Raw genomic sequence first — 21,162 nt, 5'->3', positions numbered from 1 at the left:
CTGACTGGATATCACTAAATTCTACACACTGCACTTTTAAACTTTTAATTAGCTGATTAGTATAGTGTGGAGCATGTATCCAACAGTACTCTTCATTGTGCAAAAGAAAAACCTCCCCAGTGATGGAACAATATAATTGTTGGAATAAATATGATGAATTTGGTGGGTGGTACCATCATTTTAACCTACTGTATTAATTGTTTGCAAATAGAATCATTTGGAAACACTGTCACATTAAACATTCAATGCAATTTTTATTAAGGAGGGTTTTAATGAGTATTGTTTGGAGTACTGTTGGATACAGTTTTCAGTGAGTTCACACACAGTGAAAAATACTACAGTAAAGCTGCAAAGTGCCACTCATTTGAAGGTAAAGTAGATGCATTCAGTGCAGTTACATTTATATTGTACAGGACAAAATAAAACATAATCAATAGGTGAGTTTATAACGCACGCCTTTGCTTGAGGGTCCGTGTGTAGTACACAAGTGTGCATAATCTCATTTTGGGATTGTACAATTGTTTTGGGTTCTCGATTATACGATGCATCGCGATGCAGACGTGGACTCTGCATCGATTAACACAAGTCAACAATCGATTATTTAAACGTTAGTTAATAACTTAATGTTAACGGACAACAAAGGCGGAACCAAACTGTGAGGGCAGCACAGCAGCCGGACAGTCTTATAGCGCGCACACATTAGAATCGATTCGTAACCCTCTGAATCAGATTTTAATCGAATCATGAGGTGCTGAAAGATTCCCACTCCTAATGTTCACCATATGACAGGGCATGAACATGGACATTCTTTTGTGCCCTTTAATATTCTCTCATTCTGACAACTAACATATCATCAACAATATTTCTGCTTGAAAAAGACAAAAGTCAACTAGCCTAAATGTAAAAAGATCCTATCATTTAAATACATGTGAGTTTCCCTGAGATTAAAAAAAGTTTTTTCTATTTATTTATTTTTTAACTGTCTCAATAAAACCAGGTCTCACATTTGAGTCTAGCTCAAAGGTACTAGCAGGATACACAGTGAGAAGTGTTCATACTAAGGCTCTTTTTTAGGGCTCTCAAATTGTATAATTGAAACAAAAGGCAATAAATGCCTCCAGCTGAAAATAAAAACATACTCGTAATTTTCAGTACAGGCGCTTTGGCCCATGCTATTGTAGCACCCTACAGATACTTACAGGATTATAGCAGCCCCCAAGGCTTACAATGACAGATCATTCCTTTTGTGAATGGTAGCTCTCAGTAGCAGGTACGAATGAGAATGATAAAAATTAACACAGCAGTCACAATGGTTATGGCTGAGAATAGAAAGATGAGGCCCGCAAAGACAGGGTTTGCCATTGGGGGGACTTCTTTTACTTCAGACGGGATCATATTGGACATACTCAGCATGTAGCCCAGACTCCAACCTATACTGGTTTTCTTTACCTGAAGAGAAGACAAAACAAAAGACAATAAGAAATATTACATTTTTCTCACTGTGAATATTTGCTGTACACAATGTTTTTCAAGTGCATGCCTCCAGCCAGCTCATACATTACTTTACATGTCTTGAGAGGTTTCTAGTCCTGTTATATAACTGCACAATTAGAGCTCATGGGCAAATGATGAGTCACATCACATAGATGTCAACCCCTGAAAAGAATTCAAGTGTGCCTGTTTTGAAACTTCCTATACAACTATCTGTCAACTGCCAGACTCCTAGACACCCTAAGGCACTAAACAGCACACACAGCACACTAATTCTGTTGTTGGTGCAATAGGAAATTAGTAGTTGTTGAGGAATGCTCTTGTGATTAAGTCGAAAGGGCAACCCCCATGATTAAAGGGCAACCCCTATACCATTTGGAAACTGCAGCTATAATGTAACTGTAATGTGCAAATGTCACGAACTAGGAATCCCCTTCTGTTGAGGGAGCTCCATTGTGAAAGACGCTCCGTATCCTGAGGGCATCCCAGAGTGATATATTGCTTCTTTCACTCTAGCCTCAATTTTTTGAGCTCAGATCATCATGTCAGCCATCTGACTTCAGTGGGCCCCAATGGGTGGCCCCATTCACACTTATTATGTTGTCAAGTTAAAGGATGTTAAACGCCTGTCTTTGACACACTGTGATGGGACCGGCAGCTCGGGCATGACATCTCTCATCAACCTGCCATAGGTGTATTTTCACATTTTCTCTTTTCTGTATAACAGAGCATTACTTTGTTGCACATGCAGAGAATAAAGTTGATATGTACATGCTTCATAGGCACTAGTTGGAGAAAGGAATGTCTTGTTAAAAATGTATTTATTTCTTCAACTCTTGTGTAATGTAATACTTTTTTTTGTTTGTTTTCAACTAACCTCTGACTGAAAGTGAATGTTTTTCCAGGTGTCATTGTCAAACTTGTATCCATCTGCCAGCATAGTGAAGACATAGTGAGCGGCGAAGCAGTACGTCCGGAGGTATCTGGAAGAGATCCATGACTTCTGCGCTCTCAGCTGAAAGAAAGAAAGCAAAGGTTAGAGTTTAGCTTATGATAAGGATGAACAATGATACAAATTCATGAAAATTAATGCAAGTAACAAAACAGCCATGTTTAAGATCAGACTTGTAACAATTTAGACCAAGGCTGAGGCTAAACGTGCTAAATGTGAGATCCAAGACCATTTTCAAATCATTTAAATATTTTGAAATTGTGCTTATATTGTATACGCTTATAATCCACAGCCAGCAAACAGCTGGCCAAGTACTTCTAAATTACATCTTGGCTCTGGCAGGATTTTCCTGAAGTCTTGTCATCACTGTAAAGTTGCCAGGCAGTCAGTGAAAACTTTGGAAAGTGCATCATGGCCAAGAAAAAGGTAAGCACAAAACTAATCACAATGCCACAACATGTTTTTATGCTTTGGTTTTTGTACAAATCAAACAAAATATAAGATATAACATGTTTTTTATGAGCTTTAGAGCTGGCTGTGCTGTATTTTGCCACTGTGGAGCAGAGCTAGCTGTTTCCCCCCCCTCTTTCAAAAGGCAGAAATATCAGTTTTCCTTGTTTAAAATCTACAAGTATCATCCTAAAACAATAACCCTGCCAAATATGTTCTTAGTTAAGTTGGCCCTGAGAGCAGTTTTGACATCACATGTTTTACAGGAACACCAACAGACAGAACCGAAAATGGTGACACGCTGCTGAGAATGTGGAACTGGCCACACCTCAATCAGTGATGGAAAAACAGGTGATTTGCCTCAGGATGTTCTTTCCTGCTCTGTTCTTGATTAGTGAAATTATTGTGGAATGCGGCTTTCCATTGTGCTGAATGTGGTAGCATTTGCTGCACCACTTGCTGTAAAAACATAATTTTCTTTTTTTGCTGCAGTCTTCTTGTTTTTGTACTTTTGTACTTTTCTACACTTCACTTCCCCCTTACATCTGTTCTCTACATTTCCTGTCTTATTTCCTTCAGTCCATCCTTGATTTCTTGTTACCCTATTGGTACCAATATGAAGAACAAACCGTTGTCCACTCTGTGTGGCAGAATTCTGTCACTGCACTGTTGAATTGATCAAAATCCGATGTGCCATTCATCAGCAGAGCTCTAGCAACGTAGAAGAAACCTGCATATGCCTGGCAGGAACAGAGAAACATACCATAAAGTTAGTTGGTTTGCATCTTCATCTGCCTGCTTGCATGTGTCTCATACGTTCTGTGTGTTACCATAAATTCTCCAGTGACTGGCGGCTGCTCGACTCCATTAAAGGAGCACTGGGCTGAGGTGCAAGTCCTGAAATCAAATATTGATTTCACTATGCTCTCGCACTTGTCTGAGTCGCCGGTTCCCACCATGAACATTTCCTGGTCTGGATTGTAGTTGTCTGGCTTCTTTGTGCACTCGCTGTTATAAATGAATGAGCGCTTCATGGTGGTGTTGAAGCCTTTAGGGTAGCAGGGGTTGATAATGTAGGCTGGGTCAGATGATTCCTGGAGCATTAAGAAGAGAAAGAAAAGGTCAGAAGAAGGAATGGAGGATGGGAATGTAGCAGTAAAAAGGGCGACAGGAAGAGACATGGGAGGATGTGATAAGAGTTTGCAAGATATTGCCTCTGCATTTACCAACACCATCCATATATATAAAACATGACTTTTGCCTTGAGATGCTGATGTCAATACAAACTTAACGTTTTTTTCTCAAGACATGATGCTTCAGCATCACTACAAATTTATACCTGTAACATACAGTACTGTATTCTCACAGAATAGCATATTTCTCCTCCTACAATTACTATCAGTTTCAAGAATGAATTATAATCTACCAGATATAATGCATTTCTCCCAGACTAGCTTGAAGGCATTCACAGTTCAATCAATATTCTTAATGACATAATGCATCCTTGTCTCCCTCTGGCTGTTAGTGGCTCAGGGACAGCAGTGTTCACTGATCAGCTCTTAACTAGGCATTAATGGATTTAGCCTGCATACATATACACTGACACAACAGACAGAAACACATAAGCAAGTTCAAGAAAGAGTCCTGTGAGTCCTAGTGAGTACCTGGGTAAGTACACACACATACACATGCAGAAAAACACAAAGAAAAGCTTTATACCTGGACAACTTTATCCAAAACCCTCTTCTCAGCCTCATTCTTGCCATAGCAGAGGAAGCTGTGTGTATAGACATTGTAAGGGTAACCATAGAGTTTGACATGCAGGTAGTCAGGCCCTGTGAGATTATCCTGGACTGCAAAGGCAATCTGTGTAGACGCTCCACCAAGGTCCATGGATCCCACTGTCTTTGCCCCTTCAGGGCGTATATAGGTGTTCCACAGATTTTTCTGCAAATATAATGGAAAATATTCATATACAAACTATATGATGGCCATGTTTGTAAACCAGTATACAGTGTTTTTTTTTTAAATATTTAAATATTTGAGTCAAGCACACTTTGACCAACCTGTATAGTATGATTGACAGGAGAGTATTAGGGAGGGAAGATTGATAGATAGATAGATAGATAGATAGATAGATAGATAGATAGATAGATAGATAGATAGATAGATAGATAGATAGATAGATAGATAGATAGATAGAGTGAGTTCATTTCTAAATTACCTCTAGGAAGTTACCCTTGAGGTAGTTGACAGTAATCCACCCATACAGCCCCTCTTCCTGACCAGTAATAATGGAGGCATTTTGGAAGTCGAATGGAAGGGAGCTAAGATATTCTCTGAGACTTGCCAAGACTTCATTGGACCTCTGTTCATCCTCCTCACTATAACCAAAGCACAAAAATGAATAGGATTATAGGTGCTTCTCAAAAAAAAAGAAACAATGTAATTCAACTCCAAAAAACAAATGGGGATTTCCTAGCGTTGCTGCTTTGGGGGTTGCTATAATCTTGTCCTAGCCTGCATTGTAGACCTGTTTTCATTGCCAGGCCTCTTGATGACTCAGTGAGCTTCAGGAAAACATGTGGTATACAGGGGAAGTTAAACTGCTCTGATCTTTCCTGTCACCCTTTAATACATTATAAGTAACTGCGAGCGAATACAATGAAGCTAGCTTGTTTCTGCATTTCCTTACTGTAACAGCCTCATTCCAGCAGTAGCTCCCAGAAAGAGAAGTGTGGTATTGTGTTTTTTGACAGGAATGGCTTCGGTGATGTTCTTCATGCAGGCTTTGAAGGCTTTCCATGATTCAGCATCCTTCTCAGGGTCAACTTTCATCGCTGAGATACCCTCACCTGTAGGCACAAGGTGAAGCTAGAATCAAATTTTTAAATTCTGCACAAAATTTTAACATTTCAGTTGAATAAGGGTTTAAGGAGCTTGTCTTAAATTTAAAATATATTCTTAGCTTTTTTTTCTTCTTTTGGTTGAATTCATTTTCTTTTTCTAACATTTCCATGTATTTTTTAAACTCAATACAGGAAAATGTAGGTTATAAAAAAGCTGTAATTTTCTCTTTTCAATGTATGTATAAAGACTCACCAGCAACTTTACAGTTCATTATCTGAGTCACCACTCCTGTTTCATTCTCCTTCTCCCCTGGCCACTCGTAAAGGTACACGTTGGAGCGAGATGAACCCGAGTCTATCACTATGCCATACTGAAGAGAGAAAGAAAGGTTACAAGGTTACAAGGTTATTTATTTTGGTCTATCTGACTATGTTTAGTAAAACACAGGAAGCCTTATAGTATATTTTGCTGTTGAGGCTGCTTCAAACCACACCCCGACTCCAAAACCCTCCTTAAAAACCACACATGGACCATCAGGACCATCATCCATCACCAAATTGACTGATGAGAAACCCCCTTCCCCTGACCCTGACCTGACATCTGGATAGTGTCTGGCAACACATTCACAATGGAAGATGAGGGGGTTGAAGTATGTGTATTTGAATACGTGTCTCTGTCTCTCTCTTGCAGAGGCATTTTGAGCACTTAATGTACTTTTAAATGTGAAAGTGAGAAGACTTTTAGCCAAAGGATAAATGTGTATCTGCGGGCATGTGCTCACCTCTAAACTGTATTCTTTAAAACGCCAGGTTTTCTGGATAACGGCGACAGCTATGAGGGCTGCAATACCGGTGAAGAGGAAAAGCAGCACTCCTGCTATGCGACACTTGTAACCCATTTGCTGCTTGGAAGCCATTTCCTGTAGGTAAGAAGAGGAAAAAAACAGTGTGTGGTTCTCACTAAAAGCATCTTGGCACTCAATGCAATGACATGTGGAAAGGTTTAGAAAGTGATGATTAGTGATAATAGTAAAATGTATTTACTTTAAGATGCACAAAATGCTGTATTAACAATATTGATGGCAAACTAAGCAATGTCTTCAGGTTCAACAAACACATAAAAGAAAAAAAACAGTGCTGAGGTAGTTTAAGATTATAATTGATGATCTTTTTTGATCTTTTCTCACTTATTAAAACCTCACACATTTAGCCTCAGAATCTCAAAGTGTGTGCATTTATATAAACAATAACCATGTGCCAACAATAACTGTGTATTTTATATCTATCTAATTCAAAACACTTCACTGATTGCAGAACTTTTCAAGAAACGTTCAAGGAAGACCATACAGAGTATGGGTGTGGGGCAACACTATTCAAGACAAAATTATTACCATATTTGAATATTCCACAAACCTCACCAGGCAGCAAAACCTGTCCCTGAAGATCATTGAGTTTGCTTTGTGTTTAATTCTTCCTCGTGGTTATGAGGAAGGTGTTCACTCCTAACACTGATATCTAGAACAAATATATTTATACCAAGCTGCAGGCCCTGCAGAAACACTCGCTGCACAGAAAGATAACTTTTCAGTCAAATCTCTGTCTCATTCAAAAACATGGCATGCCAGAACTCATTCTGTTTGAGCTTCGAGTGTATACTCAGTGACAGAAAACAGCGTTTCATGCCAGATCAGTCATGTGTGCTTTGATAAGGAAAACCTGCACATCCACTTGGTTAAAAAAATGTTTCCAACATGTAAGGCTCTTGCTCTTGTACTGGCCTCTCACAAGCATCTCTCAAGTAGTAACACAGAGCAGTATAGAGCACAATATGGCTGCAATTACAGGAACACTCATTCTAATTTTCTGCTTTGTTCCACCATCCTTCCATGCTATTTACACCTTCATTTTGATGATATGCATGTATTCACTGGTATGTGTTGCATGTGAATATTTATATTGAAAACAGCCATGCTCTGTTATGTAATAGTAAGGACTGAATATATTCCATTTAAAATAGTAAGGGGCAAAATAACCCTAACCCTTTTCTTTCTTGAAAAAGTGCAACATGATCCTGTGTTTGCAGCAGTGTTTGGTCATAAATGGTTGCTTTGGTGTAATTTGGGGTAATGCAGCATGATAACTACAACCTTGTGTGGGTGTAAAACTATTAGGCAGTGCTGCCTCAGCCTTGTCACAGGTGTAATTATCAGACTGTTAGACAGTTTGTGCAGTGAGCAGATCTCCATCGTTCACTCTTTTTTTTTTAAAGCTGTATCTAAGGTAAATATTTGACTTCTGCATTGTCAGCAATGTGTGACAACAGTGTGATGACAATGTTTGTTATTCTTTTAATTGCCAGGACTAAATGTCACCACAGTAACTTAAGCGAAAACACGCAAGTCATAGCTGTCCGACAAGGTGTGATTACCACCTGAGGACATGCCAAATAAAATGTGTCAATGTCCCCATAGGTGCTGTCAAATTATGTCAGGATTGTTATCAGAAACATAAAAATCAGAGATTGTCTGTCTGGTCTTCTGCTATTTACTGTTTACCTTTGCTTAGACACATGTGACTTATGTGTGAAATTATATCCTATCATGCTGACAAAGTGAAAACATAACATGTTATTTTCCCCCCTCATTACAGGAATGGAAATATGTATGGCATTATGAGACAATGGCTGTTTTATGTCAAATCACAAATATAACTAAAAAACAATGTTAAAACTAATCATGATTTGCACTATTAGAATAAATCAGGCACAAAAAAAACCTCTGTAAAAGCAGCATGTAGTAACATGAGCTCATTGATCTATGGCTTTACTGGCCAGCTGGCAGTTAAACTAGTCCTGAACATCACCATAATCCTGTTGGCTCCGGGCTGCTTGAGCAATCTCAATGACTTTACATTACCATGATTCAAGCATTTTTAAATAGCAACTCTTGTGGACAACATGAGATAATTACAGAAGGGGTAATTGTTTTGACAAGTATTGTTTACTTCACATAGTTCAGATTCAACTCTATATTAAAATATCTGGAAATTAAATGAAAAGCAGCATAAAAGCAAGTGAACTGAATAAAGAAAAATAATTGAATTTTACTTTTGTTAAGGTATTGAGTTTTGAACTTTGTATCTGCATTTATAATAACATTATTATAGGTAGGCGTATTATAGAACATGTATTTGGGTTCACTATATGGATGCTTCTGCTTTCTCTCTTTCTCTATTCATCCACCCCCTTGCACAACATACACCTCCTCTGCATGCTGTATAAAGTACATAAAATACACAGTGCGACAAAACAAGCTCTTTAGTTTGAATGGAATTATGGGTCAACAAGATGAATCAGCAAGTCAAGTCTAAAGTTTACATTCAAACTTCAACACTGACAGTGTCCCTGTAAAGACAGCCATGTGGAAGTGGGAGTCAAATGACATATTTGCACACATGCTGCTCCCTCAGCTTGTAGAGACTGGTCCTAGGAGAGTGAAAAAGAAGCAAGTGTGGCTGAGCAACACAAGCATACACCCCAGCAGATCAAGTTAAACCATACAAGACAGTTAATCACCTCAGACAATTAAACAAACTTACCAGCGTGAATGAAGCCTCTGAGCAAAGGATTGCGTGTGCACACTTAAATAAATGTTTGAGAGGGAGAAGAGGTGTGTTTGAGTCCTACCTTGAAGAGCTGGTTTGTAGAGTCTAGAGTGAGAGTGAGAGGGCTCTGAAGAAGGGATGAAGAAACAGAGAAGCAGGGGAAAAGAGAGAGCGAGGGTGTATGCTGTGAATGGGAGAGATCTAATGAGTGACTGGCCCACAGGAACAGTAGTGCTGCACCCCAACAAAATAGAGTGAGGGAGAGAGGAAACGTGGGAGGGGCATTGTATAGAAACTCCACTCTTCACCACTCCCACAACACTAGTGCAGCAGCGCAGACAGCCCAGGAAATAAGTCAGCAAATGATGCAGGGCTGCTCCTTATTCACTATCTGTGGCGTGATACAAGTTTTTGTGTGAATGCATGTAACTATGTGAGAAGAGTGGGGATTGTACAGGTAATTGATGTAATCAATAAAATAAAGTGCGGTGTGGCTGAGTGCCTGCTGCATGGGTTATCACAAAGTCAGCTCTTATTTGATTGACACGAAGGAGGGCAATGCGCAATGAAAAGCACAGTATCAACAATCAAGAATGTGTTGATACCTGCCATCTCCCACTTCCATGTCAATTACAAATTCTTACAGTGACAACTATGACTTTTTATCTGTGTGAAAATATACTGTTGCATGAAAATAAAATTGCTATAATCCAGTGTTTGTTTTGCTCTTAGAGGTAAACAGCAAAGAGCTGAAAGCATACTTTTTATTGTGTGTGTGTGTGTGTGTGTGTGTGTGTGTGTGTGTGTGTGTGTGTGTGTGTGTGCACAGATATGCGTTTGTGGCTTTGCAGCACTTTCTGGAAACATGAGAACTGCTTGCATTTATGTGTCCCTCTGTCTAATATAACATTAGTAGTGAGGAGATGCATCAGCCAGTCCGGATCAATATCCAAAACTACTTTAACCAGTTACGACCTATCCAGTCAACCCTGAAAAAAATATTTTTTATTTGTTAATCCATTTGCTAGTTAATTAATTTCATTGCAGCAGCCACAAAGACACTTCTTACCATTTGCCAACCTTGTCCTCTGTACATGATGATCATAGGCAATATTTGGTGTAGTTATTGTAGGAAGTTGTGTGCCACTCTTTCACTGCTGCAAAGATAAATATAAAATGATATATTTATGCTAACCCACATTGTTTTCCGCTCAACCAAAATCAATTTATTAGGCACAAGGCGTACTACTCAGTCTCAGAAAACCATAGTATAATGTCTTCTGTGGCACTGGAGGAGCCTTATCCAGTCTGAGGAAACTACTTAAGTGAGTAAGTGTCTCAGCTTTGGCTTGGAGACCACAAAGCTTTTACTGAAAGCCTGTTGAGGCATGCTGTTTTCATGATACTGCCATGTCATGACATGATACAGTACGTAAGTTGCCTCAAACTGTTAGTAGGATCTAACATTTTTGGATCTTGATCCATATCTCAAAGTCATAATCTCTTGACCCTGCTGTTTATCTCTTATGAGTCCCCATACATTATGGTGAAGCAATACTAAATAGTTGGAGAGTACAGTACCTTTTAAAAACTAATTATATTTCTTTAACATACTCCTTAATACCTTTATCATGCATTAGTGTCTATGAGTGGATGTTTACTGTATAGTGAATCATTTGCACATTATGATCCTGATTTACTAAGATCCTACTACTAAATTGTGTGCACAGTGCAATTAGATTGCACGTTTTGTTTGCAGCTGGTCTTACTGCCTGGCTCTTCGCCTCCACATCGTAAGCTGACATGCAGTGCAAGTGTTGTCGTTTCGAGTTGTCATTGTTTTTGGGTAATACATTACATTACTTTAATTGTACAGCTCCACAATGTGCTCGACCTAATACCCTGACAGAAATAATTATCTTGTTTTCTCTTCTATTATCTCTCCTCTTCTCTCCTCTATGCTTGATATCACAGTGGCTGCTTTATGAATCCAGATTACTCTTTCACTTTTCATCATGTTGGTGGTCCTCTGATATCTGGACTGACTACAAAGAAGACACTGATGGGGCCTGTCAAAGTGAATTACATGTCTGATTCACTGGGCACTGAATGAAGATAAAGTATTTTTAGCAGCCTAAAGTGAGATCTGAGACCCGCTGGTCTGATTGAACCGGAAAGAGGGAGTGTGAGAATTAGATTTGCACTGAGAGGGGAGACAGAAGACAGGCAGAGAGGTCCTATTTAACTGTATGTATTTCAGGCCTCCTGGTTACAGATTACACACCTATCTCACAACAGTCTTGCCCAGTTGTCTATTAGAAGTTAAGGTCCACTCCAGTGTTGCTGTCTGGGACATGATTTAGATGCACAAGCTCTGCTTCTGCTCCAAATTAAACTCCTGCAACACTAATGTAAGACACATGTAAGGGGTCAGTAAGGTTGAGTGAATCATGTTTGTGTCCTTGAGCTCTGACTTTATCTTCTTCTTTAAACATTATCTTCTTCTTTAAACCTGTCATGCAGCGTGCAAGAGGCAGAGTGCACGTGTATGACTCAAAATAGATTTTTTTTTTAAAAAAAACAACATAATTTCAATAAATAATAAACCTTTATTTATTCAGGGAGGTTTGGGTTTGTTTTGTTTTGCTGTTTGTTTCTTTTGGCCTTGCTCGAGAGGATGGGTGTAGATTAAAATAAGATTATTATTGTAAATGTAAAACACATTTCATAAATCCAAAAAAATAATTCTTTAAATATATTATCTAAATCATGAACATAACACAAATGTTTCTAAGTATCAACAAACAGAAACTGGCTTATTTAAGTTTTCTCAACTTTCCACCTGTAAAGTTTCCACCTTCCACCTGAGGACATGTTTTAGCTGTGAATAGATATTGCTAACAAATGTTAATGTTAGCTAACAGACCTAGGTTAGCCACATGCATGGCCAGTGTTGAAACATATTCAATGGAAAAATAGCACTGATTTAATAAATTATTCTTTTTGTTGCTAATATTATTACAATGGATGTGCAAATTAGAATTTAGGATTTAACCAGTGTTGAATTAATCCTGTCTCGAAACTAATGTGTATAGTATGTACCAATAGAGCCTGAAGGAAACAAACAGGTCTGTACAGGACTGTTTATTAGTAATACAGATGCACATACACACTACAGACTGCATGTTTGACTACATTTTTAGTGAGAAACCTGCACTAGACTAACTGGATCCACACTGATGGCATGCAGTGATAGTATAAAATTACAGGTAATGAACACATGACTAATGGGCAAAATACTCACCACTTTAGTGGGGTCTCAGATGTTGCTGTACTTGGATGTGAAACCTTTGATTTGTCACACAGCTGTATGTATTTGGGACCTGACATCCTCAGTGATCTGATCACTAAAGCTTTCTGTGCTGTATTATATTCAGAGTGAGCTACAAGCCAACGTACTAGTCTGTCGTCATCTGATTGAAGACGTCCAGCTGACCAGATTCCTTGATCTATGGCAGTGAGTGAGTATGTTAAACAAACAGATTAATTGATGGAGCACAGTGAACAGCAGTGTCTTCATTTTGGCATTTACCTCTGACTCAGCAAACTATCCCACTGTTGAATCACAAGCTGAGGCAAGGAAAGTTTATACTCAACTCAAGTCAATGCCTCCTGAACAAAGATGTGTTGAAATGTTGCTTTGTGAAATGTTAAATAAAAAGATTGAATAAGAGAACATGCTACAAACTGTCACAAAGAGAGTGGAGCAGCCCGAACCAAATGCAGGAGACAATAGGCAGGCAGTATCAAAAGCAAAACTATTTATTGAAAAATCAATTTTAAAACTCAGCAGAGACAAGAGACCAGACAGGGAGCTGTTTGGTGGGGGAAAACCCAAGGAGCAGAGCAGGGCTGATGAGGCTGATGCAGGGCAGGCATAGGGAAAAAACACACAGCAAACAGAAAACCTAAACCAAAAACCAGAAATCACATGTATATAACTTACTAATATAACACAAGTCACATTGGGCAGAAACAGCAAAAACCTGTCAGCATAACCCTTAAGGTCTATAAAAAGTTAAACATAGATTACTGTTGACAAAAACCTGAAAGAGTTAAAGTTGCATTATAATGGCTGCATATAACAGGACAATTTGTCAGACTGTCCTATCAATGTTACTTAGTTTCTACAGGGTTAATGTGTAGCAAAACAGTATCTTGAGTGATCCCTTATTACAATCTGCTACCTCTCTCATCCGTCCTTCTCCCACTCAGTCCAGTTCAACAAACAGGGAAAGTCTAAGGGCATCTGGTGGACTGGTGGATAATCACACCCAAGGAACATAGAAGCAAACTGTGACAGGAGCATGATACAAACATGCAAAGTCTCTTTTATCTGCCCCCTATTTGACCATGCAGAAATATAAATGATGGCAATTAAACAAATAAGTGATCAGCTTAAAATTGGTTTCATTTGTATTGCATGAACTGAGCACGCTACTTGATGGTAGAAATTAGGCTGATGTGATTCACATGTTAAATCATCAATTTGGTTGTTATTATGGAGAATTTGTTTGTCAACTGTTAACCTCATTAGTAGAGGAAGTACCCAGGATGCCCTATGTTTATTGAAGCTTGGCCAAGGAGAATCAAAGTATTATCAATACACTCATTTGATGCCTGATGCCACCATTACTGCAGCTACAGTAGTGGAATTTGCCTATTGGTTTGTTATTCTACAAACAAGGACAGATACCCATCTGTCAGACAGTTTTATCCTCTGATCTTGGTCGCCATAGCAATGCTGTGCCACCATTATCAAAGACTCCTGTTTTCCCCATAACATCACAGACGGTTGCCTTCACTGTCTCAAGAAAAGAAGCAGTATGTCTCTCTGCCAAGATGATGATCTTGCCTTTACTGTGAATTCAAAGCCCATGCTTAACCCTAAATACGGAAATTCCCTACAAATTGTAGTCCTAGTTTCTGGTTTAGTAGGGTGTACAGATAAAGCTCCACTGTAGTTTATCTCAAAGCTTGTCTCGCAAAAATATCAAAAAATGTTGCAACCTGTTCATAAATGAGTACTTTTATTTTTCAAATTTAAATTTAAATTTTATATCATATGGTATTTAATATAAATGACTTAAAGAAATGTATGTGGAGGTGTTCACAGCCATCTTTCTCAGTGTCATACACCTGATGTCCATTGCCTGTAAAGTTATACAATCACTGCAAGCCATCAGTTCTGATTCATTTAATGTTAGACATGAGCTGTCAATCACATCCCTGGTGGCTATATCAAAACAGGATCAGCAGCCAGAAAAAAAAAAAGCAAACTGAACCGAGAACAAACCTGAGGACTGAGATCAAAGGAAGGAAAAGACACATAAAAGCAGAGAAACACACCAAGAATCAACATAAGTAATTTTACACAATATTAGAAGATAAATGAGTACATTTTTTTACAGAATTATTTTTTTTCTTGGTATGGGGTTCATGTTTATAATTTAAATAATATATTATTTATAGAATTTAGTTTTTATGATTTTTATGTTTACATAAGCTGACCTCATTTGTTTTATATAAGGGGGCAAGTGCAAGCACTGCTCTCACAATTTACCAAACCAGATTGAACTGGTAGTATTCCAGCTCACTTGTCTAAACTTGAGGCCACCACTGCCCATTTGTGTTCATAAATTGCTAGTTGGTGCAATTTAAAACATCCGATAACACTGTGGGAGGTCTCCACTGTTGTCTGAACATGTTAAAAATCTGGGAAATAACTTCAGCCCACTCCAGAATTCTAAACTCAATTTGCATTTTGCATTAAAACACAATAAAGTATATGTTGAAATTCTGACAAGATCAATTGAGCCCATTATTACATGCATAAGAAATGTGATATCTTCATAAATGACTACAATCACAACACTGCGCTTAAAGTTTTTTAACAAACCTCAAGAACCAAACAAAATGCTATCTAATGTGTGTTATCATGCTATTAAATGTGACAAATAAAGTAAAGTAAAAAATAATATACATATTATTATATGACTTTTCAGTGCTGTGGGGACTGGACCATTGCTGCATCCTATGATCAAATCTTGGCAGCGTAGTTGTAATGCCAATAAAAGCAATTCCATATTATATTCTATAGCTATAATGTTAAGCTCAGTCTGAGATACTTTTATTGTTATTTACAGTGATGAACTATCAGTCACACATGTATATATGCCTCTTAAACAATACAATACATTTTAGTTGCTTGTTAATTCAAGTTGTTTTTCCATCTCCAAATGTACTGTTAGACAATCAGTAATAGGATATTCTGTTTTGTCAATGTTTGTTTGTCTTTTTTGTTTTCTGTAACAAAACCTTTTAATATATTTTTGTTATCATACATTTATTAGAAAATTGCAATATAATCCTTGGAGCCTGAAAAGTTTTAGCTTTCTTAACTAAGTGGCAGTTCCATCAGACTCACAACTTCACTATTGACAGAAAGTGTTGTGGCCATGTTGTGGCTAAATCAATGAGAGGACACAGGCACTTCTAATCCACAGAATGACACAGGCCTATGCCATGCAAATATTCAAAATACTGAGCAATGGTTTATAATGGGGCTTGCTCTGCCTTCTTCTCTCTCAATTCATTTCTTGGTCATTTCATGTTTGCTCACCTATTATCTGACTCTTGCTCAATATCAATCAATCAATCTTTAGTGCCAAATCAAAACGGCATCTCAAGGCACTAAACCGTACTCGTACTCGTCAGGTTTAATTTTAAAGGGACCCAACATTCCCACATGAGCAAGCACTTGGTGACAGTGGCAAGAAAAAACTCCCTTTTAACGAGAAGAAACCTCAGGCAGAACCAGGCTCAAAGTGGATGGCCATCTGCCTCGACCGGTTGGGGTAGAGAGCAGAGAGAGGAAGGATAGGAGAGAGAAGCACATTGAACCTATAGGTCCGGGACTGGAATCTCTCATCCCAACGTCTACAGCCCCGGATGACCTGTGAGACGAGAAAGCACAGACAGCTCAGAGGAAGAAGTTTAGGTTATTGAATGCATTAATAGTACATGGATGTTAATGGATATAGATGGATGGATAGAGAGAGAGAGGGAGGAGGAGAGAGGAGCTCAGTGCATCATGGGAGTGGGAGTCCCCCAGCAGTCTAAGCCTATAGCAGCATAAACTAGGAGCTGGTCCAGGACAAGCTTGGCCGGCCCTAACTATAAGCTTTATCAAAAAGGAATGTTTTAAGCCTACTCTTAAATGTAGAGAGGGTGTCTCCCCCCCGGACCGAATCTGGAAGATGGTTCCACAGGAGAGGAGCCCGATAGATGAAGGCTCTGCCTCCTGTTCTACTTTTAGAGATACTAGGAACCACAAGTAGACCTGAATGCTGGGAGCACAGTGTTCTGGTAGGTACATAAGGTACTATAAGCTCTTTAAGATATGATGGAGCCTGACCATTAAGAGCTTTGAAAGTGAGAAGAATGATTTTAAATTCTGTTCTAGATTTTACAGGAAGCCAGTGCAGTGAAGCTAAAATGGGAGTTATGCATTCTGGACCAGCTGGAGAGTCTTTAGAGACTTGTTTGGGCTGCCTGATAATGAATTACAATAATCCGGTCTAGAAGTAACAAAAGCGTCAACTAGTTTTTCAGCATCATTTTGAGACAGAATGTGCCTGATTTTTTTAATATTACGCAGATGAAAAAAGGCAGTCCTTGAAATTTGTTTTATGTGGGAATTGAAGGACAGATCCTGATCAAATATAACTCCTAGGTTCCCTACAGTAGTGCTGGAGGCCAGAGTAATGCCATCCAGAGTAGTCATTAGATAACGTGTTTCTAAGGTGTTTGGGGCCAAGCACAACTTTATTATCAGGAAGTTGCAGGTCATCCAGGCCTTTATTTCCTCAAGGCATGTTTGTAGTTTGGTTAACTGGTTGCTTTCACCTGGCTTTATTGAGTATTGTCTGCATGACAATGAAAATGTATTGAGTGTTTCCGAATAATGTTTCCTAAGCATATATATATATAAAATATGTGCCAACAATAGCAATAAATGCAATATGTTTTTTATTTTTGTATTTTAATAACACGTAGAAAATGATCCTACTCTTGCGAATTTGTACATATGGTACAGGCATTCATACTGAAGGGCACCATTTTAATAAAAACTGCTTCATCAAGACTCTAATGCATGGGCTTATTATGTGTGGGATAGTGCACTTTAAACCCAAGTCCATCCATTTCACTTCATCCCCAGCCCCTGCCTCTCAGTCCAACTCAGCAGCGATGGCTCCATGTGGTACCCACTGTCTTTGTGGTGATGATGCTACCATCCCCTGCCACTGATATACTCTATATTACAGAGACACATTCCAAGTCGCAATGTAACTCAACCCCATATCTCTTGCATACTAAAACTGTGAAATAACACTCATCACGCAACGATTGAATTATCAGAAAGGAAACACTTATCCTAATAGAATTTTAAGTATTAGTGTTAAGATCAATCAGTGCACAGTACAACATAAGACCTTAAATGCTGTCCATGTAACGTGATCTCTGAGGTCTCGAGTGTAGTTGTGACTTCAGATTCAGTTATGCGCTGATGGCTACTAGATCATAATGTTTTCCCCTCTGATGCCTCCCAAGTGAAAAAGTGTCTGTGGCGAGCATTCAACCAATAACCTCAAACAATAGATGTGTGGAGGCTGCTGAGTCCAGTGTGGTAAACAATGGAGCTGACATCATGTGTTGAAATGGACTATGACTCTGTTAATGTATTCTACATCATCTGGGCTCAACAGCAGGATTGTGTCTGGATTCTTCTTTTGTGCCAAATATGGATGTGAACAGTCTCAAACTTTAAAAGTGAAAGCATAATGCCCATACATTAACTTAATAGTTGAAAACAGTTGAAAAATTCTACTGTCACTACACATGCTACAATCTCCATGCAGACACACCCTCACTGTTCTCTGCCTTATGCTTTCATAGTAAGTGACTCATATGCAGCAAGTCAGTCTCTGCGGCCAGACTCCTTCCTTGGTTACATCAATTTGACTTGACCAGCAGCAGAGTCTCTCTGGATAAAGATTTGATTATATATCCCAGACATGTTTTAGGAAGTAAGAACTCTGATTGAAATAAAAATTGGTGTTGTTCATTACCTTAAATTTTAAAACAAAAACAAAACCTTTCAAAAACGTGAGAGATACAAGATGTCTTCAAGCTTCCATGTCACACTTGTGGAAGTTGTCTACTGACCTTCGATGGTCTCCAAACTGGTTGCGATGTCACAAATTATGCTGATATATATGTGCATTTCCATCTTCAGCAGATGAATGTGAATTCAGCTTTCTAATATCAAATTCTGCATATACATAATTTGCTAAAGTCATACCCAAATATCCAAACAAAGGAACAAAGAGAAATATACATTTTTGACCAGAGGGGATAAAATTTGATTTTTAAAAATAAGTAATTGATAAAAGCCTGATTTATTTTTTTCTGGCCATTTGGATGCTGCAGACACAAGCTCTACACAACACTGACACACAGTATACTGTATATCACTACAAGTGACCCCTTTTACATACAAGTAGTAATGAGATCAATTGTTTATATAAAACTATCATATTAAACATAATTTTACCATATTGCACACTTGTTTTAGCATTAGTGTGGTAGCTAACTGATACTGGTGTTTGTGTGGTCTTTCAACAGATATTTTAGATTCAAACTTCATGTCTGTTTGGATCGAAATAATCTACATCTACATCTATAAAGATGTGAAGGTAAAGTGAGCTCATGAAAACATGTTGAACTAGATAATCAATACTGATGAATGAATACAATACAATGAATAGGCTTACTACCAATCTTACTACTAAACTTGACACTCTCGTCCCTGCAAGTATAATGCGTGAGTATAGTCATTTGTTATTTTTTCGCTAGTCATTTGCCTTCGTTTTATTAAAATGAACAGTACAGCAAACCTAAATCTTGTACCATGTTGAATTTACAGATTTTCAAGACATAGCCTACCCTACACAAGGGTTACATGACTGCATTTGAACAGGGCGAAGCTACAACCCTGAACACAAATAAGTTAGGCTAACTTGATAGCTGTGACATGATAGTTTTTCTGCTTTGCTTGAAGAAGGCATTTTAATCTACTCGAGAGTAAAGTCTGCACTCAACACACAAATATAGTAACTGTGTCTTTACATAGTACACAAAAGTTTATTTGACCCACACACTGTATTGACTGTTCAAAGGCCAGGTCATGAGTCGTAGTGTATCCGTTGGTGTCAGTATCAGCAGCATATTTTGGGATGTGGGTCATCCAATAATAACTGACTGTTAGTTGAGGTTATGCCCCTTTCCTGGCAACATGTTTAATGGCGATCTCTTGTGGGTAAACTCAGCAACTGCAGCTCTCAGGACCTTGTGGAAACCAATATAGATTTGGGTACACAGAGGAAGAAAAACACTTGGATCAAAAATCAACAAATATATACCATGCTTCTACAAACATACTTGTATTGTCTGCTTTGATGCAGATGAAAAAAGGCAGTCCTTGAAATTTGTTTTATGTGGGAATTGAAGGACAGATCCTGATCAAATATAACTCCTAGGTTCCTTACAGTGGTGCTGGAGGTCAAAGTAATGCCATCCAGAGTAGTCATTACATAATGTGTTTCTAAGGTGTTTGGGGCCAAGCACAACTTTATTATCTGGAAGTTGCAGGTCATCCAGGCCTTTATTTCCTCAAGGCATGTTTGTAGTTTGGTTAACTGGTTGCTTTCACCTGGCTTTATTGATAGATATAATTGAGTATTGTCTGCATGACAATGAAAATGTATTGAGTGTTTCCGAATAATGTTTCCTAAAAGAAGCATATAAATATATATATAATATGTGCCAACAATAGCAATAAATGCAATATGTTTTTTGTTTTTGTATTTTAATAACATGTAGAAAATGATCCTACTCTTGCGAATTTGTACATATGGTACAGGCATTCATACTGAAGGGCACCATTTTGATAAAAACTGCTTCATCACGTCTCTAATGGGCTTATTATGTGTGGGCTAGTGCACTTTAAACCCAAGTCCATCCATTTCACTTCATCCTCAGCCCCTCCCTCTCAGTCCAACTCAGCAGAGCTGGCTCCATGTGGTACCCACTGTCTTTATGGTGATGATGCTACCATCCCCTGCCACTGATATACTCTATATTACAGAGCCATGTATCAATCTACTCAACCCAAAGAGCTCAGACTCAGACAATCACTCGCAGTAGTCAGTAATGAAAAAAGCACCTAGCAAAGAGGCTTTCACTGAGGAAGCATGTGCAGCTATTTCCATTCATTGCAGTCAATATCAATTTAAGTAGTTAGACTGATATGCTCGGACAATAACAATATATTACAAGTCATATTGTTTGATATTTTATTTTCTTTTGTCACGCTTCAATCCTCCAAATTGGCCCGGAAACCCAGTCTGTTTTTTATAGCAAAAAAAAAGAAAACTTAAGAATTTTATTTAACTATACATTTGTAAAGCTGTCCAAACATTCCTCTGTGTGCATATAAGAACTGACATTTCACTCAGTAACTCAAGTGAACAGTGTGTCTCGTAAAAGCACATATTTTATTCATACAGGTTGTGCAGTTCAAGTACGCTTTGTTTGGTACGAGGATCTTTGTAATAGCGTTGTTATATCCCATGTGTCCCATCATTCAATTTTACAGTCTAGTCAGGACAGTCTTTTTCTCTTTGCCATTTTCTC

The 21,162-nt window shown here is 38.3% G+C and overlaps 1 protein-coding gene across 1 annotated transcript; it reads right to left on the bottom strand.

Moving 5' to 3' along the window:
* Positions 1–1,260: 1,260 nt before the first annotated feature.
* entpd3 (ectonucleoside triphosphate diphosphohydrolase 3) lies at positions 1,261–6,662 on the bottom strand. Its single transcript, XM_053327183.1, has 9 exons — positions 6,525–6,662; positions 5,996–6,113; positions 5,589–5,748; positions 5,118–5,277; positions 4,613–4,840; positions 3,724–3,987; positions 3,523–3,633; positions 2,369–2,506; positions 1,261–1,449 (listed from the first exon to the last, which is right to left on the bottom strand). Exons 1-9 carry the CDS (start codon positions 6,657–6,659, stop codon positions 1,261–1,263), a joined length of 1,503 nt encoding a protein of 500 aa, XP_053183158.1. The 5' UTR covers positions 6,660–6,662.
* Between the last annotated feature and the right edge of the window lie 14,500 nt (positions 6,663–21,162).

The sequence above is a fragment of the Scomber japonicus genome, chromosome 10 (assembly GCF_027409825.1).
Source record: "Scomber japonicus isolate fScoJap1 chromosome 10, fScoJap1.pri, whole genome shotgun sequence".
NCBI classification, from domain to species: Eukaryota; Metazoa; Chordata; class Actinopteri; order Scombriformes; family Scombridae; genus Scomber; species Scomber japonicus.
The sequence above is the reverse complement of the archived record's forward strand: the minus strand, read 5'-3'. Positions and strand labels throughout refer to the sequence as shown.